This window comes from Athene noctua, chromosome 27, assembly GCF_965140245.1.
Source record: "Athene noctua chromosome 27, bAthNoc1.hap1.1, whole genome shotgun sequence".
NCBI classification, from domain to species: domain Eukaryota; kingdom Metazoa; phylum Chordata; class Aves; order Strigiformes; family Strigidae; genus Athene; species Athene noctua.
The window spans coordinates 2,302,040-2,325,777 of NC_134063.1; the positions used below are offsets into that span (position 1 = coordinate 2,302,040).

The 23,738-nt window shown below is 43.2% G+C and overlaps 1 protein-coding gene across 4 annotated transcripts in view; it reads left to right on the forward strand.

Annotated features, from left to right (window-relative positions):
• The first annotated feature begins 3,878 nt into the window (after window positions 1-3,878).
• Window positions 3,879-23,738, forward strand: part of ELAVL1 (ELAV like RNA binding protein 1) — a 40,869-nt gene continuing 21,009 nt past the window's right edge. For all 4 annotated transcript variants that reach the window (XM_074928091.1, XM_074928089.1, XM_074928090.1 and 1 more), the window contains exons 1-2: window positions 3,879-3,972; window positions 15,329-15,512. In XM_074928091.1, the coding sequence (XP_074784192.1) occupies window positions 15,341-15,512 (172 nt within the window). In that variant the 5' untranslated portion in view covers window positions 3,879-3,972; window positions 15,329-15,340. The remainder of the gene's footprint in view (window positions 3,973-15,328; window positions 15,513-23,738) is intronic.

Here is a 23,738-nt window from a genome sequence, read left to right on the forward strand (position 1 = left end):
ATGCCCCAGGTGGCATAATTCACCTCCCAAGTCAAACCACAGCACAGGCAGAATGAAAAAGAGCAGTTAAAACTAACCACAAGGAAGAGAACTCTCATGGGAGTGAAATACCAGTACAGCTCCATCTTTCTGTAAACGACCAGGAGAAGGCGCTTCTGAATGGACAAACCACTCCAAACAAGTGGGTATTATCAGACCAGATCTCTGGGGAGGAAACCACCCTCAAGTACAATAAAAGTACCAAGGACTGAAAACCAGAAAGATCAAGGAGAGCATAAGGAAACCCCAAGAAAAGGAAACCAGAAAGCATCCTTCAGAAGGATGCTGACAGTGGAGCAATTTAGGAGCCCCTTAATCTGGCTGAGATTACGGTATGGAGCCACAAACCAGAAGATGAGCAAATGGGTGCGTTAGGTGAGCAAAGTCTTGGAGCAATGCCAGGGCGTTTGCTGAAAGGAGGGGAGGGTGAAACCAGAAGATAATGGAAGTCCAGGGGCTGAGACCCTGGGGAGAGAAAGCCACAGGAAAGGGCAAAGAAGGTTATCTCTTAATGGCATGGAGAAATCAGAGAATAACGCAAGACCCCGAAGGAGGGAATGAAATAAAGACACAGAGGAGGCCTGGCTGCACAGGAGCCAGGACACCTTTCAGGTGGGAGACACCCAACAAAGCAGAGGATCAGGGAAGTGGGAGCTCCCGAGCCACTGCAGCACCGCCCGCCCCGAGGAGAAGAGGCCCTGCGCAGAGCCGCGAGGCGGAACGCCAGGGCCAGGGCAGCGGCACCACCGCCCGAGGCCGGACAGCAAGGCCAGGCCACCTGCACCCCCCCGCGGGCCCTCAGCCGCCATTTTCCGCACCCCGAGGGCGGGGGGAGGGGGTGGGGAGCGCGGGGCGGGGACTGGCGGCGGGAGCAGCCCCGCCCCGCCCCGGCCCCGCCCCCGGGCCGGCGCGGCCCCGCCCCGCCGGTACCTGCCCCGCGGCTCTGGCGGCTCCCGGCCGCCATTTTACGCGACCCCCGAGGAGGGCGCAGGCGCTGTGCCGAGAGACCGCTCCCGCAGCCCCAGGAAGGATAAACCGCTATTGTGAAAGCAGCGGGTTTTGACAACAACGGAAACAACATAAAAGTAGGGAAATTAATAGAGATGCTGTCCGGAGGCTCAGAGAAGTGCCTGGAGCCGCCTGAGGCAGGCGGCACTCCGGAGAGCGGGCCCGGGGGCGGCAGCTGCTGCTCTTGCAGCAGGAGAGCGAATCCCGGCTCGGACGGGCTCCTAAATCCTTCCTGCCGCCTGTGTTGGATTTGTGCTGTTAGAAAGCTCTGCAAGAATCTCCCTCCTTTTGTAATCTGAAGTTTCTAGCCGATGTTTATTCACAGCGGTTAGAACCATTTGTCCTCGTGGCAACCACTTCAGTAAATTCACACTGTTCATTTTCTTGCCACGTGAGAACCATGTTGGCGTCTGGTATTACCCTGTTTGCAGGGAGTTTTTTTCATGTTTCAACATACCTCAGGAAAGCACGACTGAACATACCCGTGAAGAACCTGTCGTCACTTACGTTGCATTATTGTAAGGTGATTTCACTGGGAGACCTAGCTTCACATTTCTAAAATTACACATCATCATGATACCTTCAGACTGATGTGTTTTCATATCGAACTGAAACACTGCAACAGACAATGAATATATTTCAGCAAAATGAGATCGCTCCTTTAAAAACTGACATACAGTTTAATAGGATAATATCTTCTAATTGCCATCAGAGTTTTAAATAACACCGTGTTTATGGTGATAAATGAAATGATGAGATTGCAAACATGCTGTTACAAGATAAAGGCATCAAAGCTCTGTGCAGCTTTGTCTTAACATCCATGACCTCGATTTTTGCAATCCGTGATCTTAGGCCCAAGAATGGGATTGCTTAATTAAAACCTGAATGATAGAAGGAAAATACAAAATTCACAGTAACAGAAAGCTGCCATTGATGTGAATGACAAAATTGTGATATTGTGGCTGGCATACATCTCAGCATGAGCAAATAACAGATGCACAAACATCTTTAATGTTTTATGAGGCCTTGAAGGGTATTTCCAGACCTGTCAGGCTTGGAGTTTACATGTGAGGATTCCCCATCTGGCACTGAAAGCTATGATAGATTAAAAAAGAAAATGTCAAAATTTTTAACATCTCTCTTAATCATTAATCTCCTTGATGGACTCTTCATTTAATGATGCTGACCATTATGTTTTCTTGATACACCGATACTGTGCCTTTTGGGAAAGGCTGTTCTGGGTCATAATGTATAGAAGATTAGGACCATTGTAACAGGACCACTTGAAGTGGTTTCTGGGAAGATAAATCAGATACCATCAGTGCAACAATGTTGGGAATGTACTATATGAGGCCTTGCCAGAGGCCATGTCAAGAGATAAAAGATATTTGCATTTTCAATGTGTGATTTCCCACTGTCATTACTAAGTGCAGAGTATTTTACACACACGTGTGCAAGGAAATGGCAATAAATGCATACTCCTATATATGGTTTTGTTGCTATGTTGCAAGTTCCTATCCTTCAGGTGTGATCTCACTGTTCTGTTCTAAAGGTGCATTAATTTGGTTTTTGGTCATGTTACTCAACCAAATAAAACTCAAAGTATGAGTTGTCTGTGCATGAAAAATAACGTCACACATTTTAATGCAGCAATATTCTGAATTTTTGGCTAAAGTTGAGTACCTTGACAGGTAGACAGGATTTACAGACCTGCAAGTTTACAAGGATGTCACATATGAAACCTACTGCTTTTGTACCCTGGGTATTATTGCAGAATACTGTGTTAATGACAAAAAGATTTGTTTCCTGCAGAATAGTAGAATTTTACATCCACAGGCTTCTCCTGTGCAGTGGAAATAGGTTCACATACATAGCAATGCCCTTGGCTACCAAAAAATCGCTGGCAGTGGACAGAGGAAAAGCTCTTGACCAGCAGGTCCCTTAAGCTCATTGCAGAAGGACTTCTTTGAGCACAGAAAAGTGACCACCCTGGCTTCTGCTGCTGATCATCACTTGCATCTCATTTACACAGGAACAATTTAAATCTCTTAATCAGTCAGAAGCATTCCTTTGTGCTATTGCTCGGGGATGCTCCCCTATTTGCCTGAGTTACAGCAGGCACTTGACACCCACAGAAGGGTCTGCAGCTACTGGGGAGCTGCTGACTGCAAACACCCCAGAGCCTGGGCCTGTGCTGCTACAGCTTCTACTTGAATCTAACTTTTGCACCAGGGAAAAACTTGGCGTTTCTCGTCTTCTACAAGAGCAGTATGGAAGGACTTGCACACAAGGAGCAAGAGATGAGACCCACGTTTGCCTCCCAGCTCCTTCCTGACTTCAGCAGGCCCCAGCGGAGCAGGCCGAGCGGGGAGAGCACCGGCTCCGCTCCCGGCCGCTTCTCTCGCCCTGGGCCGTTCCCGTGGGGGCTGCTCGGGCCGCGCTGCCTGCCACCTTCCTGCGCCCTCGGCCAGCCGCCTCTCCGGGAGCTCCCCTCAGGCCTGCTGACGGAGCGGGCCGGCGCAGGCCCCACGCTCACCCGCAGAGGCTGCCTGGGCACCCCCGGCCTCGCTGCCGGGAGAGGGGCGAAGGCGATGCCCTCGCCACCGCGCCTGCCCCGCGACCGGACTGGAGGGGGAGCTCGGGCGGAGGCCGCGGGCCCGCGCCGCGCCTGAGGCGGGCCCGGGGGCGGCGCGCAGGGCCCGGTTCCCCGCGCCAGGCCGCCGGCGCGCCGCGAGTAGGCCGCCCCCGGCCGACGCTTGACGGACGGGCCGCGGGTCCAACGGGGCGCGGGACACGTGTGCGCGGCAGCCAACGGGGCTCGGCGGGCGGGGCGGGGGCGTGGCCGGCGGCGCTGCGAGCGGCTTGTTGTGCGCGCTGCGGAGCCGTTAGCCTCCCGCTGCCCAGGCCCTGCCGAGCCGGCGACAGGTGAGGCCGGGCCGCTGCGGGCTGCGGGGCGGTGCCCGCGGAGCCCCCGGCGGCTCCTACGAGGCCGGCGCGGGCAGGAGCGGCGGCGAGGGCCGCGCCAGCGAGGCCGAGGCCTGGGCCTGCAGGGGGAGAGCTGGGGCCTGCGGGGGGGAGGGGCCAACTGGAGGGGGAGCGCGGGCCCGGGGCGGCCGGGCGGCGAGCCGGGGCTGCGGCCTGCGGGCCGGAGGCGGGCCCGCAGCGTGCGGGGCTGCCAGGGCCTGCGTGGGGCGGATGGGGCACGGGCTGGGGAGGAGGAGCCCGTGGCCTCCGAGCTTGTGGGCGCCGAGGCCGTGGGTCTCGCTGCCTGGGGCTGCGGCGGAGGGAGCCGGCCCTGGGTGGCAGATGCGCTGCCTGGGTCCGTGCCTTGGGGCCTTTCTTCGGAGTGATGTTGTCTTTTATCTTTATTTTGCCTGCGTCTGCACGGACACGGCTTTTAAATCTCCCACCATCGTTAAGACTGGTGCATCTTTATTGACTGGCAGTATCTGAGGGTGGGCTTCCTAATGTGGTCAGTACGTGTTAATATTAATGGTCATTTGGGCCTGCTAGGAACAGGGTTCGGTAATGCTGTGCGAAGTGCTTTTGCCCAGAAGAAATCATGACTAAAGGAGCAGCCCCCTATTGTCAGTACTCGTGGGAGGCTTTTCAAAGTAGAGTGGTTACCCTTTTTTAGTGACTGGAAGAGGCATGAATGTATTAGGGGGCCATTCAGTGGGAGGAGGCGGGTGGAAGGACGGTGTGTAGAGGTAGCCTGGAGAAAGGGCCACTGAGTTCTGGTGGAGTGTTTGTGTGGAAGTGTGTTCTGGCTACTGTGTTCTGTAGTGCTGGCTAGTGAAGTGGCATTATCTCTTGGGCAGAGGCTTACATTTGAGACTTGCTGAGAAGGGAAGAATGTTTTGTTGCATGAAGGACTTGCACTGGGATCCTGTGATCCCCTTAATGAGGCATCTGAGGAAAAGAAAGGAGGAAATAAATGGAAAGGGTAGAGATTTATTCCCTTTATTAAGGCTTCTTGTTGTTGACATGTGGTCTCTGTATTTATGTTCCTTTTTCCTTTTATGCCTTGAATGGGCATGTTTACTGATCATATTGCTCAGCTCTTGCCTCTTAACCAGTCTGCTGCTCCCCAATACTCGTGTTTTAACAGCTTTTCTTTCTACCTCTGTGTGAACAGAGTTCTCTGTATATCTCTCTTTAAAACTGGGGCAATGCATGTGTTCTGTAGGCTTTATCAAGCTCATACGGTTGTTATGATTTCTTAGATTTCTGTTGGGTCTTGGGTTATGTTTGTCTTGTATGATAGATAATAAAGTCTAGATTCCTGAGTTTGTAAGTCTGTGCAGCATGATGCATTACTCTGTGGCTGTCCTAGTTTTTGTTCTGAAGCAGTGTAACTGTATTTGTATAATGATGCAAATGACTGTGGCTTCGTGATTCAAACTGTTCAGCTGTCCTGAGTTACAGAACCACAACCTGTGCTTGCAGCAGGCTCTCCCCTTGGCTTGATCGGAATATGAACCGAAATGTCTTAAGCTGGTAGAGTTGTTAAATATATTGTATAGTGAGTTTATAGCTTTAGTTATTTAGCCCTGATGTGGATGGTTCTACAGTACCAGGTAAATATGGTTATGCTGCATTCCTGTGTGAGTTGTCTAACGCAGTGCCAGGTTTGTGGGTACATTGGTAGCAAGCACAGTCTAAATGGAAGTGTGACTGTTGTATGTAGCATCTTTCTTAACTTATTTGTGTCTGTTGAATGTGGCCGGTGTCTAGTACTGACGTTAGCTTACCATGAAATGTGCTCTAAGCTCCTAATTAAAGCATTCTATTTTCTGTTTGCTGCTTCTTGTGTGTTCTGTCACTTTTTTTCTTGCTGAAAAAAGCCATCCTTGTCTTGACCTGTCAGAGACATATCATCTTACTTTCAGAATCTATTTCTTTAAGCTGTTGCACCAGACTACTTTCTTTCCTGAAGCTTTGGTCTCTGTCTTGTTTCTTGCTTATTTGTTACGAGCCCTCTGTGAATTGATTACAGTAAAATGTTATTAGATGTCATGCTGATTACAAGTTTTGTGGATAAGCTACCTGTGCAGGTGGTAGACTTTAGTTACAGGAAAACTCAAGCTTGCTGTATTTGCAGACTTCAAAAAGATGTTTAGAGAGTAGTTCCAAGTACTTTAAAAAAGTACTTGGAAGGCAGCTGCAGGAAATTCCCACCAATTGAAGCATTTCGGAAGCATGACATAGCTCAGCAAATGAGAGGTGTTAAATTTTGCCTTTTATTGGAAATTGATCCGGGCACTTCTCCTTTTTGATGTGCACTTCTGTGATCTGGGCATCTTCAAGCTTCAGACTGCTGGCTGGAATGATCCATTTGATTATACAACCTTGTTACATGTAGGTGATATATGCAAAAATAGATTTTAAGCTTCTTTTGTTGGGGTTTTTTTTGGGGAGTGTAGGGTGAAAATAAGGTATGCTGAGAAGGCAGAGATGATCTTCTTGTGCATGGTTTTGCTTTTTTTTTTTTAATATTAGTAGCAGTGGCATAAAGTATATAATTTTCCTCTCACCCACCACTTCCATGGCCTCCTTGTAGGAGAGCAGTAGCACATTGTGATGTCTCAACAAACCTTCGGAGATGGATTTGCAGCTACTTGTTTTGTGCTGGTGAACGAGTTGGATGCTGTCTCCTCCTCCTGTTTTTTCACTTGCCTTCCTGTCCCATCAAAGTGAAAGTACCAGCTGCTAATCCAGGGATGGATCCACGTGTGGGGGCAGCTGTTGCTGGAATGCGTCTGGAATCTGCAGTTCTTATGTCTGCTTCTTACCTATTGCAAGTGTCCTGTGCAAAGGAAAGGAGTTGTTCCCTCACAACACAGTTCTTTGTCTCCAGATCTGTTTTTTTTTTTTGTAGGTGAAAGAATTGCCAGAGGCAATTGCTGACACTGTCTAGAACAAGGAAGATAACTTTGTTCTTTTTGTTATATCTGTTTATCGTAAACCTGTTCTTTTTAAAATACCAGTGTGGAAGGTGAGATAGTCTCAGCTACAAAAATCTGTCCAGCTGTCTCTTCTCTGCTTAAGAACTCCATTATATTAACTGTCACCATCTTTGACCCAGGGACAGAACAACTGTGGAAGGTGTTGACGTGAAGCTCTGAGCAGAGCCTTGTAGCCTACTCTGTCAAGGCTAACTATTAACCTTGAAAGATGAGGACATCTCAGATCTAACTGCAGATGTTTAGTATCTTAGCTGCATAGTTTCCAGTTCCCCTTGTTCATACATAAGCAGACAGAGATGATGTTGGGAGGCACCAGTCTTCCCCTTCATGTTAAAGCAGCAGTGGATGGTGATTATGCTGGGTCTCTATCTGATTTCTGACAGCATCCTAACTGTGATTAGTTGTGTTCCTGTGAATTGAGTGTAGTTCATCAGATTGATGGTAAAATGAGGTCATTCTTCTGAAGAATGCAGCTTTTTTTTTGGCCTCAAATACTTCTGTCTCTGGCCATGTAAGTATTGACAAAAACATTTACCTTGATGTCATTATATTAAAATTAATAAAAACAACTAAGAGAAGAGTTTAAAGGCTTTTTAGACAAATGTAATTGTTAAAGAGTATGTAAGACTACTTTGTTAAAATATTAAAATTATGACAGTTGGGATTTCTTAGACTACTAATACATTTAAAACTAAGCTTATGCCCAATGTTATAAAACAAATTAAATGAGCTTAAAATATGTTGTACTAGAAATCGTTGATTTAGCATATGGAAGTAAAGTTTGTTGAAATGCAGTTAGCAGATTTTAGTAATAGCCACTTCTGGAACAGAGATATTTTTGTTGTCAGAACTGACAAAAATGTTGGAATCTTAAATTTAGTCAAGCTAAGGAGAAAAAGTTCTTTATTCCAGGTTTGCAAAGGGGAAGAGAAACTAATAAAAAGATTAGATCTATTAACTCTGAAAAATCTGAAGGCCTGACAAGCAGAAATGATCTATTTGGTCACCAGATTTACAAACAGAACTTACATGTTACTGTGGAAGGAACATACGTGTTCAAGTGGAGTACCTTACGTGGCTTAACACTTAGAGTTCAATGTAAAAGAATCTTCCTGTCTAAAGGCAAACTTTTAAGTGACCTTCACTAGTATGTTTCAGTAGTCTGAGCTGGTTTCATTCTTGGAGGAGAGGGGAGAGAGTACAAATGCCAAACAAATCAAATTGAATATATATTTCTCCTGTTTGCTGTTTTAAAATATTGTGGCTGCAGGGGAGACAGATGAGGGGCAGTCAGATGAGACAGCTATGTGGGAGAAAATACCCACCTTATTGATTGCTGTGGAACAATAAAAAGAGAAAGAAGGTAACAGTTCAGTTTGGGGGAAAGAATCTGTGACACCTCATTTTCTGCCTTTTAAGTTTTCATGTGTACCCAAACATCAGGCTTCAAGGTTCTGGAAGATGGCTATTCCAACAAAATGTGAGATTCATGCTCATGAAATGCTGCCAATCAGCCTAAGCATGCATAACAAGCAAGAAAAGATGAGATCAGGATTCTTCCTTTGTGGTCATGGACTTGCTTTTTGGAAGCAGCATCAGGCATCTCGCATAGACACATTACCTTATATCTAAATTATTTTCATTTAGAAGGAAAACCTAAGCATTATCACCTGCCTTTGCAAGTATACATAAAAATAATGTGTTGGAAGACTTAAGCATGTAGCTCAGATCTGAGTTGAGGTTTTGAAGTGTGTGACCTATCAACCTATTCTGTGCACATACATGCCAGTATAACCTTTATTAATGTTTTTTCCCCTCATATGCTGTATAAATGTTACTCTTGAATGGAAGAGAGAATCTGTGGATTCTGTGATTTTTCTCCCCCCTTGGTTTTTGGTGTGGTCAAGATTAAAATCCTCTGCTACCTGAAGTAGTATTGTATGAACGCAGCGTGAGACAAGCAGCAGTGGGTCTTCCCGGTGTGGTCATTGACCTGTAGTCTGTATGGATGTTTGTGGAGGGGTCTGTGCTTGTGGGGTGCAATGTGGGGAGCTGTTGAGGACACGAAAGGAGTTTGTGTAAAGAATAGAAGGGGTTTTCCTGATGATTATGGAAAAGAATCTGTGGTGTAAGTAAAGTAGAGGGGTCTGATTTAAGACTTCTGGCTGTGGAGCTTATGGAAACTTTTTTTCTGGGAGACAAGTGGAGGTTTTTCTGCTGGTGTGGCTTCTAAGGTAAAACCTATTCTGTTCCTTACTGTGATTTCTGAGAAGAAAACATGTTTTTTTTTGGTGTGGGTTATTTTTTTTCCCCAAGTTTCTGTCCCTTCCATGTCTTGATTAACCTCTTGCTTCTCAATCCTGTCTTGACAGCTGGCTGCAAATGAAGTTTTTGCATGGGAATTTTCCTGAAACAGTTGAAACTGGTGGGGTCTCTTCAGGTCCTTCTGTGTGTGTGGCATTGCTTCTGGCATGTGTTCAAACCTAGACATCTCAGCACCTCTGCATCTGCCTTTTGCAGCTGTGTGGATTGGTTTGGCACTTCCCTTGATGTAGCAGTGTCCTTTTTGTTCTATTTCAGGAGTGATCTCCAAGGAAGACTGTTCTGCAGCTTCAAAATGGAGTGGTAGAGCAGTGTTCAAGACAGCCAAATTCGTTGTTTGCCTTTGAGTCAACCATGACTTGGGGCAGGGTGGGGGGCATGCCAACAAATATCATCCATATGCTGAGGAAACAGGAGGAGGTCTCTTCTTTGTATAGCCCGGGGAGATGCAAGTTCTGCCGTGGTTTGAGAACCATGCTGTGCTCAGTATGGCCCATTCACAGTGTTCCAGTGAAGGTGTCACAAACTCTGTGCCACAATACTTGAACACATTCATCTGTCTCTGGGCAAGTGTCAGATATTGGTGTAGTCCGTGTGCTGATATCAAGGACAAGAAATATATTTGAGGCAGTTCTGACCTTGTGTTCAGCACAGCTGGTGTTATGCTCACCTGTGCATCTGCAGTGCTACAAGGCTTTCACTGTCCGGAAAACTATTTTGCATAAATGCGAATAGGTCAGTCCCTGGAGTGATAAGACTTGCTGCCTGGATTTTAATGAAGGTGCTAATTGCTGGCATGAAGGAGCACAGAGCTCACTGCTACTGGAAGAATTTCCCATCTTATGTTGTGCAGTAGCTAAAATGCTTATGTTATCTATCATCTGTTGAGGTGTCTACATTTGAGTTTGTGATCCCAGTAGAGCAGACCTGTGAACAAGGTGTGGGTATACTAGGCCTTTTGTCTGATCTTGAAAACTGACAGTTATTTATCTTGCTGATGTTCCCGTTTCAGATCATGTCCTCAGATCCATACAGGTCTGTCTTCTTAGCAAACATTTCACAGTGAAAGACTTAACAGCACTGTATCCTAGAATTCTGGATGGAGATACTGAGTGTCATTTGGAAGAAGCTTTTATTGGTCTGCTGCCAGAACCATTTGTGACATTTTTCTTTTAAACCTTCTGGGATCTTGTGTACTTTTGTGAGAAGGTGATTGTCATGGTCAGTGGAATGTTTCTGGAAAAAAAAAAAAAGCCTGAAGAGCTTTTCAGTCCAGTCTTGAGAATGCACACCTGGCTGTTGGTGAATGAGCAGTCTTTGAAGCAGATAGTGAAGCGTTGGTCTATGTGAATTTGAGCACCTCCAGAATTAATGGAAGATTTGGGCACAGTACAGATGGTTCCTGGTGGTTGCTGGGTGCATCCTTGCATCATAAGTTTGAAGGCATCTTACACAAGGAAGAAAAATAAGGCTGCCTTTTAAAACAAGCTGTTACAGGATATGGTTATTTAAAAAAAAAAAAAAATCTCATTTAGGAACTGCAGTGCAGTGGAACTTAGTCTTAAGAATTCCTTTTTTTGGGACATGGAATTGAAGACCTTTTTTGGAGAGGCTGCAAAGGACCAGTCTTATTACAGATAGCCTTCCTGAATGGAGGTGTTAGGTCTTGTGTCCGTCCTTGACCTGTCCACTGAGAATATAAGTGCAATCAGACTTCTGATTTATGTCAGTATGGACTGACAAATGTCAGTTAATGAAGTTACAGATTCAAGTTAGCTTCTGGGCTTAGTTCTCAAGTCTAGAATATTTACTGATATAATTTGATCCCTCTGAAAAAAGATCAGGAGACTCCTTCAATATATGTCAGTGAGAGTGGAATAAAAAACTTGCTATCTTATGTAGCATTTCTGATTTCATCCATACTGACCATCTTTTACCACCTTTTCTTTTTGGAATTCTTTTCAGTATGCAAAGGTTAACAGTTCTTCAGGGGCTGTTTTTATTCTCACTGGAATGAGAACTGTTCAACTACCAGCAGAGGAAGTGGTTTCCCACTAACTTCCAGGATGGCCAGAAAGTGTTAAGTCTTGCAGTAGATTGTGTAAGTGCTTGGTGAAAGATTAGGAAGGAAGAAGCATCTTCTTTATTAGCACTCTCTCCTCTTCTCTACTATGCTTTTACTGCTTCTGCATGCTTTTGTTCCTGGTATCCCATGAAAATGTTGCCAGTCCTTTATGCAAGGACTCTATTTTTTTTTCTAATGTCTCAATAAAAACAGGTGGAAGGCTTCCTTCACAGTTCTAATTGGTTTTGAATCAACAGTGCCCTTGGCACTCCTTGTTTATCATGGGGAGATGTAGATGGAAGTATTGCAGTGAGATTAGAGGCTGTGGTAGAATGATTTAGTTGATAGCCACTCACCAAACTCCTGTCAATTTTGCTTAATGCCAGATGTAAGTCTGGTGACCTGCCATCGTGGTGTGTTGGGGAGTTTTCTGTGCTTGGTATTTAGCTGTGATGCTTGCTTTTTAGGCAGCAGATATACCTTAGAGGATAAGGAAAATAGAATTTTTTTTTTTTTTTTTAAGTATTGGAAATAGATAGCAACTTCTTCAACTTGACAGGAGGAGAATCATGGCAGCAGGAAGGATTTGTATCTTGGGAGAATTTGGTTGAAGTGAAGGGAATTTGAACTTTCATAAAGCTGGGAAAATCTCAACATTTCTTCATTTGCTTGCTAAATACTCTAATTGTACTGTACAACTTCCATACTCATTAACGTGTTGGTGTGTTGTGCTTTTACAGCTTGAATTTTATACAGGACAAAGGCAAGCGAAGCTGCATTCCATTAAAACAATTTTCAAAATGTAAGTCATCTGATTTTATAGCTCAGGTACATTGAACAAAGAAGGTTCAGCTGTTGAGTGTCATTTAGCAGAACGAGAAACTTTTCAGAGGTTGTGCTCAGACAGTTTTGACAGAGCTGGAAGAGAATGTGTATTTAATGACATAATTTCACAGTACAACTGAGACAACCTGGCAGCTTAAAATCATCTGATGGGGGGGGAGTCTCTTCCCCTGCCTCTAGCTTTGCAGTTTCTCCTCTTGCTCTCCTGTCCTCTGGCATTAACTGGTGCTTATCTTGCTGCAAGGAAAGCAGATTAAAACTGCTGACAGAACAAAAAGTCCTTCCCTCCTGGTGTAGTTTTCCATGCTCTCATGGTACAAATTGGTTATCCTGTCGGCAGAAGGGTGCTGGGGCTTGTTCATGTTGATACTCACAACACAGAAATGGGAGGTGGAAGGCTAATCAGTGTGCGAGGGGGAGCAGGACCTTTCCTTCTATAAGATGTCAGCAGTGAATGCTTCAACACATTTAAAAAACCCTAAACGATTCAGTTTATATCTATGCTGTGCTAAATCTCAAATTAACATAAGTCTAGTCATGGCTTATTCTAAAATGGTGTACTCGGTTAATGCCATTTAAAAGAAATCTGACCTTCACAAGAAGAAAGTATGAAATAAATACCAAACATGACTTAACAATGGCTACTGGTAAAGGGACTGAAAGTCCCTTCCTGCAGGCAGCATTCCCTTTCTAGATTTAGGATTTCTAGTTGCTGTTCCTGACTTTTTCCATTGTTCAGCTTCTGGTTGTCAGTAGTGGTGTGGTCCCTGGAAAGGCTCATCCTTTATCCTGGTCTGTAGAATAGAGCAGTGTGCCATTGCTGCTCAGGCCCTTAGCATAGAGGGTGGTGGGGTAGTTTCCCAAAAATCTATAAGCTGATGCTACGTAGTTGTTTTGTGGTGTTAATGGTTGTAACTCAAGCTCGCTGTATTTGAGAAGCATATGTGGACATAGGAATGCTTCTGACCCACCTTAATGTAACAATAAATTGGTGAATGTAGACAGTATTAACTACGTGATACTTGCCGCCGTGCTCTCTGTTGAGATGAGCTAGAAGCTTTTGCATCCTCTGAACACTTGACCTGATGTTTTACTGGTGGCTGAGTAGCAGTATTTTAAACTGTTCTAATTCAGCTCGGATTGATTATCCCCTCAGGTGAGATTAGCACTGTGCTATTGATACCTGCTTCAGATAAGATGCTCAGTTCTCTGGCAAACTGCAACTAGAGGAATTTTAATAGTAGTTGCTTATGTATAGCATTTTATGTTATTCTTTTGGCCAAATGAGTGTATTGGCCAAAAGTTCTGTTGAAGTAAACACAAAGTTCATTTTTGAGCCTGTGGTAATGAATTCTTCTGTTGTGGCACTGAGACATTCAGTGAGAAGTAGGTTTCATGCTGAACTTGGAAGGTTTACGCTAAACTTTCAGAAGGGAGTTAGTTGCAAGTCTGCTAAATTTCCAGTTCTTGAATTTGTTATTAGATTGATCTCTTGCATCAGGTGAAGCATTCATTTACCTTTATTCTGGAAATACCGTGGTTTGAATCTGGATTTACAGAGCTGGTAAGATGAGTATTGCAAGAACAGATTATTAGCTAAGCAAGCACTGCTGATTTAGCTAAATGCAGCCAAACTTCTGGTCTGCTCTTGTGGTGAGAAATCTGGATTAAAGAAGAGACTCAATTCTCTCAGATTAGCCTTAATTTAATCCAAAAAAAAAAAGTGTTTTGATATGGTTATCAAAAAATAACCTACTAAAATAAGGTTTTATGCCTCTAACTAGTGGAGTCTGAATTGGAAATATTCATACTTACACCATAAAGTTGCAATAATGTTTAAGTTGACATGTCTTTGTGATGTGAATAGACCAAAGTGTTTGGATTCTGTGGTAAAATGCACAAATAGTGCAATTTAAGAGGAGGATTGCTGAATTGAGTGTTAGGAGGCCATGAATTCACTTCAGCTTTTCTGTTAATTCTGTGTGCTTCACAGCTGGTTTTGAAGAGCTGTTAAACAAAACTGTGTTGTTTTGGAGCTGGAGATATTGAGCGCTCTCAGAGAGGATGAACAAATCTGCAGTAGTGGACTTGAGAACCAGAGTCTGGAACCATGGAAGTTGGCTTGGTGGTGTTTTCCAGAAAGAACTTCCTGAATCTCTAGACCTTCTTTTTCTCCTGTTGCAGGCATAGGGTTTAGGTATCCCAACTGTGACAATTTCCAAGTAGTTGTAAAAGCATTATAAAATCTACTGGCAGGCCATGGAGGAGAAGCAGCTTGGGCCTGTTGTGAGTTTGAGTTGTAGATGTCCTCTGCATCTGAAATGACAGGATTCAGTCCCTGCTGGTGGCTGAGTAAGGCAGGGAGTGTCTTAATGTGGTGGAATTTCTGAGTGTTTTCTCAAGGCTTTCTTTAAAAAGGTGTGAAAATAGAAACTCTATCAAATACTCAATATGCACCAAAGTTGGTGTTCCAGTATAGATTAATCCATTTCATATATGCAATTAAGCAGTCACCCAAAGGCAACCACTTAACAATAACAGGGCCTTCAGATGCAGGGTAGGCAACATGTAAAGGAAAAAACAGTTCCGAAAATAAATAGTCCCTGGTTGAAATACTGAACTGAGTCTAGTAGATCTGGCTGCTGCTCCTCTTTCTGTTGTTTAAGTTCTGAGTATAAGGTTGGAATTAAGGTTGAGGTGGTGGTTTTGATTCTGGCTAGTCAAGTGCTCGGACGTTGTAAACATGATTTTTAACTCAACTGTTGTGAGTATGTTGGTGTTTACAGGAATGTCTACAAATTGTGTCTTGATGCCTTTTATTAATGTTAAAAAAAACCCCTTAAGAGCTCTTTAATGGTACACAGCTTTGTAAAATGGCATGCTTGTTAGTTTGAAACAATGAATAGTCCTGGAATTCTCAACGAATAATGTTTTTTTATGAGTGGAAAAAATGTGTAATTGAAACAATTGCTTGTTCTCAGTTTTTTAAAAGAACGAATATTCAAACTTCTTTCAGGTGGACAAAGTTCGGCTTATTGAAATGCAAAGATCGAGAACTTATTTGGGATTTTTCTCTTTGCAGATATATTATAAAATGTCTAATGGTTATGAAGATCACATGGCTGAAGATTGCAGGGATGATATTGGTAGAACAAATTTAATTGTGAACTACCTCCCTCAGAACATGACGCAAGATGAGTTACGAAGTCTATTTAGCAGTATTGGCGAAGTTGAATCTGCGAAACTTATTCGGGACAAAGTTGCAGGTATAGTCAAGTATATAAGAAACTTTTACTTTGTGATGGACTGCTCAAGCAAATAATTAATTGCATGCAATTTAATGTAGAAATATTAAATATTTGTGTGTGTAATCAAACTGTTAACAAGTATGCATATAACTACAGTAATGCTAAGACTAGACATTGAGTATTAGGAAGATAGAATGCTTATGGCTAAACTAATGACTGTTCTGTATATGGTGAAGAATTCAAAGAAGTACAATTTCCAAATTTGAACATCAATAGGCATATCTAAAACTGGTTTGAATTTGGTCCCCAGCTCGCTTATTCTTCCTACAGTCTGAGCGTTTTTGACTCTACCAGAGCTCTAAATATGTAAAGAAACCTTTTGATCTGATTTTGATCAGTAAAATAAAGGTGTGGCATGTCTCTGAAACGCTGAAAAGGTGGGCCTTACCACTCTTCAAGAATTTGTTCTTGAACTTGGTCTTTAAATAGGATTGTTAGAAGTAGCTTTAAAAAAATGAGAGGAATGAATTAATCAGATTTGTGAAACTTATTGTTTCCTTGAAACCAAACAAATGCTGGTAGAGCAACTGGTTCCATAAGCTGTATCTATTTAGTTTCAGGAGCTTTTTATCTGCTCTGTGAAGATGTTTTAATTCTTGCACTGTTAAAAATCTTAATTTACAAATTCTGGTTATTCTTGTTGAGAATTCATGGAATCTTGGATTTAGTGGGAGAGCATAGTTGTTTCTGTAAATAAAAGTAATTGTGCTAGTAACTAGCTATGCATGCTTGTTTGTTCTCAGCCTGCAGATGATTGCCTTGTGGGATTTTCTGCTGCACATGCTCAATCTTGTATTTCAGAATCTAGCAATACTGATTTAGATAATTATCTAATCCATAATGAAACAGGTCTGAGGCTACTTCCCTGTCTTGTAAAAACTGCATGAAAGCTGATGAAACACATGAGAATTCTTTGTGTGTTAACTGACTTCAGTACTTTATTTTATATGCTTGAGAATAGACATGAGAACTGAATAATTAAAAACTTTAGCATTTATTTCCAGAATGGCTTCTCTGATTTCCATGTCTTTAGTTTTCCTGTTTTCTTTCAGATGAAGTTTCACATGATAGCTGTCTATCTAAATCTGTACTTATGGAATGTATATGTAAAATCATCATTAAATAGTAATAAAATACTGATTTTCTTGAATATTGTGATAGCGGAGTATTCAGCCTAGATTTTGTCATAGTTTGAGATGCTTAGAAGTAGAGGCTTGCTCTAGAGGGTACTTTTGCAAGGAAGTAAGACCACTTGTTTAACAATAGCAAGCCAGTCATCAAATGTCACTGCTGATCCGCACCTTAGACTTTCCAATAAGCACAAAATCATCTGCGTGGGAGGTAAGGATATTTTAAATGGGAAGGAAGACACATCATGACCTGAAGTTCGAGAGTCTGCTTCACACTGTTTCCTGTACTGTTGAATACTCCGATAAAGTGTGGTTAACTTAACTTTGAACTTGACTGTGCTGGGTAGTTTAAAGCCCAAAGCATCTGCTTGTGTGCTTCAGGTTTTTCTTAACAACCCTCTGAAGAATCAAAAGTAAAATTCCCATTAGCATTGCATGGAGTCCTTGAATGCCTGTGGACAAAATGCTTGCTTTTCCTTAAAGTGATTGCAGGTGTTTAGCTCCATGGCTATGTTGGTCAGACCACTTAATTTTTTTGTTACCTAATTTTTTGTTCACTTGCAACACTGTTAGAAGCAATTACCAGTCTTCTCCATGCTCACTGATAGTTTTGGAATATCTGTAACTAAGAATTGGCTTCTTCAGGAACCTTCTAAAAAAAGTACTCTTTTTTTTTTCTTCCTTTTGCTTTTCTTTCTGCCCCTTCATGTTTGCATTAAGATTTCTGTACTGTAAAACTCTGCTCTAAGCAGATTTGATGTTTGGCTGCCCCTGAAAAGAGCAGTCTTGTGGCAGAGTTCTGCTGTTCTTGTGCACCACTTGCATTCTTCTGACCTTATGGCAAACTATTAGAAAAGTAGAGCTGCAGAAAAACCTGTTTACCTCCCCAACCTTGGTTTCGGTGAGGTCAGATAAGTCATAATATTGGCATGTAAGATGTAGTGGCGTTGAGTGGCCTGGACAGGAGGGACGTAACCTCTCCTTTTGTTTGAATTAGACTTTTTAGAACAGTTTAGTTCTTTTCAATAAAATCACAGCTTTGGTGCCCTCATGACATTCTATTAAATCCAAGCATTTTGTCTTTGAAGTTGCTTTTATTGATTTCATTTGTAGAGTTAAAATCAATGTTTGCTAATTCTTATTTTTCATAAAACAATGACTGATACATATATTTTTCTCAATTCTCTAATAATGAAACATGTGGGGCAGAAAACGTCTTCTGCCTGAAATGCAGTTTTTAACAGAAAACTGCATTTCAGTCACTTACTGAAATAGCCTTAGCTTTCTGGTGACTGATTACTTTGCTTCAAGAATTGATCTGAAAGCCAAAGTTTTGTTTTGAGCAAAGTATTTCATTATGATCAGAGTATATATGTTGTTAGGTTTTGTTTCCAATACAGCATGGTACTAAACAATCTTATTTTCTGTGTATTAGATTGTGCTTATAAAATTTAGAGAAACTCTTTGAAACCACTAGACTACTCATCCTTTATTTCATTATTGATGAATGCTATAGGAAGTTGAAAGTAGCAGCAAACCATAGTGTCAGTTTACATTCCTTACTAAAAATTTTCTTCTCTGTGTACACATGGATTATAGCAGCTGGTAAAAAACCCTATGCATTTGTTGTTTGAGACATAACTTCTTTTTCTGTTTTTTGCAGTAACTGTAAAGAGAAGCTTGTACACAGTAGATGAACATTAGACAGGGTGCAGTGCTCCTTCAGCTCTTCCTGATCATGCTGGAAAGATAGGGTGCTGGTCTCTTCATTCTCCAATCTGTGTATTGCATTTCTAAATCACTTCCCGACATGGCTTTGCTTAACTTGTGATGTGTGAATCAGTACTTGGGGTCAGTGGGCAAATACTGGATGGTTGCTCCATTGCTCACTGTACTTGTATTTATGGTAAGTATGTCTTGGACATGCAGGATTTTCAGGACAGAATTACAGAACTAATATTGGATATTGTTCTTTCTGTCAGATCTTGAGACTTAGCACTAGCCATACCTTGGGGCTTTGAGCCCTGGGGAAACATTAGAAGGTCGCTTCCCAATATAGTATGGCACAGAGTCAAGTCTGAGATGTAAGTTTTCACTGTTACATCTCCTGGCCTTTTGTGGTAATTGCTGAGGCTTGTAAGTAGCCATTGACCCAATTCAGTTGATGAAATCCTCTCTTCCTGTGGCTCTGCCTCAGGAGGCTGAGGGCAAGGAAGAGTTCTGGCATTTGTTCCATCGCTCTGCACTGATCAGATTGTGGCCCTCTAGAACTGACTTGAGATAAAATGGTGCCAAATTTGTGCTCTGTACTGATTTCCTACCCAGCAATGTGTACAGTGTTAAATGCACTCTTTCCTGGAGCATCTGCCTCCTACCATAGATGATTCAACAGGAAAAATATGTCCTGTACCATATTTTGCATTGGGGCTGCTTGACTTTGCTCGGACAACCAGATTCTGGGGTCTGGGTTTCCAGCCAGTCTGCTGTGCTGGACTCCTCTTACAGGTTGACATTTTTAAAGCATTTTGCCTCCTTCAGTATCTGTTAATGTAAAAATCCAGGTCTTTGTGCCACCCCAGTCTTGCTGAATGTCTTGCAGCGCAGATGCAGGTGGCTCATTGTGTTAGGATATCTGTGCACAATGTGGATGCTGCTAATCAGTAGCTGTAAATTTTTTGAGAGAACCTGATCGTCTTTAGTCTGCTGGTGTACACAGAGTGTTAGTCCTTCTGGACCAAATGCTAAAGCTGAAAGTTAGTCTGCCATGAGCATAAGTATTTGGTTTCTGTTTTCCCCTTACCCTGTTGAAGTGTTGGTACTTTCAAACCCTGCTGTCCTAGAGCTCTGAGAAGGTTGGGTTAAACTTTTCCCATGTGTTTAGGGTCTCAGACCACTGTGGGATCTGTTTATTGCTCATGACACCCATAGCCCTGCTCTGAGAACCTGGTGACAAGTTTGATGTGTCCAGCTCTCACTAAGTGTTCCATCTGTTGGCAGTTGATTTTGTTAGGGAGACCTCAACTTCTTGAGGGTTCTTGTTCTGTCCCTTGCACCTTCTGTATGGCCTGAGCAGGGAATAAGCTATCCCTGTGATTCTCACAACAGAATCTCATGAGGTTTTGCTCTAGGAAATCTGGGATCCTTCAGACTGTGCTAAAGGCTCTCTGTATCTGTCCATCTCTGTCCAGACACTGAAAGGAGATGCTGGGCTTCCTCTCCACTGTCTACATTTACTTATGTAAGTTTTTGAGCTCTCTAGCTCACTGAGGTTGAACTCCTTGATCAGCAGCTATTAGGGACAAAGGTATCGCTCCGTGGTTGCTGAAAAACGTGGAGCAGATAGACATTTTAGGGTGACTTTTTAAGGTTTTGTGCAGAAATCTGGGGTCCATTTCAAAACATACTGTTGTGGCTCACTTGCACTGCAAGTGTGCACGTGGCATGTTGCTGTACAGGACCAAAAAGAAATCGCTTCTAGGGAGCTGGAATTCCTCAGGAATCAGTGTGCATCTTCACCTTTTCCTTGTCTTCTGAGTTTCATGATGTCCCCTCAGGAAGACACTTTCACAGACATTACATAGCTGAAAAAGAAATGAATGGCTGTGTCCTTATAGGCTTTTAAAGCAAAAAGAGAAGGAAGATTTTATTGTACCGCTTTCAGATGCGGAAAGGTGGTGAGTAGCTCTCTAGCTCACATGACAGGGTAAATCTATTCATTTCACTAGTGCAGTGGACTCCAGTCTAGAAACAGAATTCTTAAGTGTCCTTGTTTTGTGGAAAGTATTTAAAGTATTTAAGTACTCTTTGGCTGAAATTGTTTCCTTTTGCATGGAAAACAACCATGAAATTGCTTATGCAGTTTTGCTGTTAACTGTGTAATTGGAACGCATCATTACCTCTGGATTTTTTTTCTGGCTTTTTAATCACATTTGGTGGTATGCAATTTCTTTAAACGTGCATTCTAGAATGCCTAGCAACAATGGTTCACTTAATGCAAAGTGCAAATGGTTTGCAGACAAATTGGCCAAATGCTGAAAATGTTAACATCCTTCTAGCTTTGCCAGCTTCACTTAATTTCCTTTATCGCAAGTTTGGCCATATAAAGTACCTCAGAGGTCGTAACTAAGCATATTCCCCTATCCTTGCTAGAACTCAATGTAAAGGTTGCTTGGGTTTAAGTGGATTCAGAGCACAGCTAGTAGAAGCAGCAACTGGTTCCTTGGCTCTGTGTCTGAATGTTCTGGGGGTGTCTGGGAACCCTCTGAAGAACTGAGTGCTTGCTGCTGCTGGGAAAGGATTGTAGGAGACATTGACTTCTAGCAAGTTGCTTTGAACTCTGTCAGCTTGATAAGAGGGAGGTTGGAGCTTTTCTTCCAGTTGACCTCTGGTTAGGGAGAGTCAGGCACATTTCTAGCTGTTGCTTGGGACAGGCCTATGTAACAGTCTAGCCTAGAGCATAACTCCCAGGGCACGCGATCAGGTGTAGCAGTGCAGATGGGGACCATGGACTGCTGCGATCAGCCTGTATGCACTCAGCAGTGGTGGGGACAAGCTGCGCAGTCTCCAGCAGTCATTGTAACGGCTGCAACATCAGAGGCCTGGGCCAAAAAAGGGATGAGCTCTGCAGGTCTTGGACTGAAGGCAGTGCCTGGGGCTTCTGGCTTAGGCTGGGCAGAGAGACATGTCCTTATTGCAGCAGGAGGTGTGCGCTGCTAGAGGACCTCTGTCACCAAGTGAAGGACCTGTGGTTGAATTGGAAACCAATCTGAGGTTGGTGATCAGCAGCACTGAGCCCAGCTGAATGTAAATCACTAGTGGAGAGCCCAAAGGTTTGATATCACAGCCAATTCTGTTTAAAATTTTTGTTAATGATCTACATGATGGGACAGATTGCACCCTCAGCATGTTTGCAGCTGGTACCAAACTGGGAGGAGTGGCTGGTACACCAGGTGGTTGTGCTGCATATTGAGTGGGTTAAATATAGATATATTTGTGCTTAGTATCCCTCCTTATGATACGTAGGCATCTAAAGTCAGAAAGGCCAACACAGTTGTACTGGCCATTGCATGAAATAATGATCTGTGTTACAGAAGCTGACATCTTCATTGCATTTGCCTTTCTTTTCCCTCATCAAGCCATAAAAATGAGCCATATAGAAAAATCTTTAGTTGTACTCAATATTTCTCAACATGTTTTTAGTGGGAGTTATTGTTCCACGTCTTAGAATACTTCCATTCTCTTCCAGTGGAGCAGCAGTATGTTTTTGCTGAATAATGAATTAGTTCAGCTTAACCTATGATCGTGTGGACTCTGAACACTTGCTGAGGTTTTGGGTTGTAATGTTTGCAGTAAAAAAGTGTCACTACTTGAAAGCTGAAGTTTCTTCCTAAGGAGGTGGGGGAGACTTTTCAGCCCTCAGTGTCTTGAATAGTCAGGTTTCTGTTCCAGCCACAGAAGAACAAAATCTGTCCTAAAGTTTAAAGAAATGAGCTCTTATAGTAAGTGGGCAAGGCATTTTCCTCCCACAGTTTTCCTCAATAAATCAGTCTGTGATATTCATGCACAATTTTGGGCCTGGTATTTTCTGTGTTCACAAATGCTTCTCACTTCACAGCATCTAGGGTGCTGGCTATTCACCTGGAAGAGCCCTGGAACAACTTAAATTAAATCTCAATAGAAAAAACGTTCTGGAAATGAGAGAAAGGGAAAAATAGAGAAGATGGAAATAAGTATGCAGAAGGGCTTCATTAAGTGAAATTTAATTACTAAAAATGTTAAACTGTTTGTTTTCAGGATTTAAAGCTGTCACTCTTGCTGCATATGGTCACATTTTTAAAATATTGTGGAGATACTGAGATTCCTGGAAGCTGTCTCTTTGAGCCAGGGTAAAGAACAGACTTATGTCAACTGAGCTTTGTAGCTTTTGACTCGTTTTCTCAATAAATGTCTGTTTGATTGCTTGTAGTCATCTTTTGTTTCAAGGCAAATACCGTTTATTTTGCAAATGGAGGAGAGACTACTTTATTTGTAACTTGTAGTGTTTTCCTGAGTTGTTTGAAGGTCAGGCTTTCCAAACCAGTTAAATGTGATTTTTGCCATTAAACTTCCATAAATGACACTCACTATTCATTGTTTGGCCATGGAACAGAAAGGCTTGTGTCCTGGTTTATAAAGCCAAATGAAGCAGTTGGGGACACAGTCTGATCTAAAAATTGTTATCAGTAAAACTAGATATTATTTTCTTTGCTTCCTTTCTAGTTCCCTTCTTTTGCAATCCAAAGTCTTTTCAGTAAGACATGCTGGTTTTAAGTCTTAAGCAGGAACTGGCTCAGATGACAATCTGTGTCTTAGTTGTAGAAACTAATAAAGCTGAATTCAGTTACTGTGGAAGAAAGGTAGTGAGCTGTTGCATTGACACTGACCTTAGAGGCATTTAAAAGGCAAATATTATGGAAATGCGGAAGTACAAACCTAAACTTCTGGTTTGTACTCTAAAGGGTATGCTTTAAGTGTAAGTGGAGCATGGTGCAGTGATTCCTGGCGTAGTGTTTACCTGACTAATCCAGCCTTACAACAGTACAGTGTTTCCCAGGTGTCTTATTAGGTTAGACACAAGACTAGACTATCTATCTAGGCTGAGCTTTGCCCCCAGCCTGACACAGAGTCACAGAATCATAAAATCCCAGAATCATCGAGGTTGGAAAAGCCCTTGAAGCTCCTCCAGCCCAACCATTAACCCCACCCTGACCGTTCCCAACTCCCCCAGGCCCCTCAGCGCTGGCTCAGCCCGACTCTTCAACCCCCCCAGGGATCCCGGGGACTCCCCCCCTGCCCTGGGCAGCCCATTCCAACGCCCAACAGCCCCTTCTGCACAGAAATCCTTCCTCAGAGCCAGCCTGACCCTGCCCTGGGCAGCTTGAGGCCATTCCCTCGGGGCCTGGCGCTGGCTCCTTGGCTCCAGAGACTCATCCCCCCTCTCTGCCCCCTCCTGGCAGGGAGTTGCAGAGAGCCAGGAGGTCTCCCCTCAGCCTTCTCTTCTCCAGACTGACCCCCC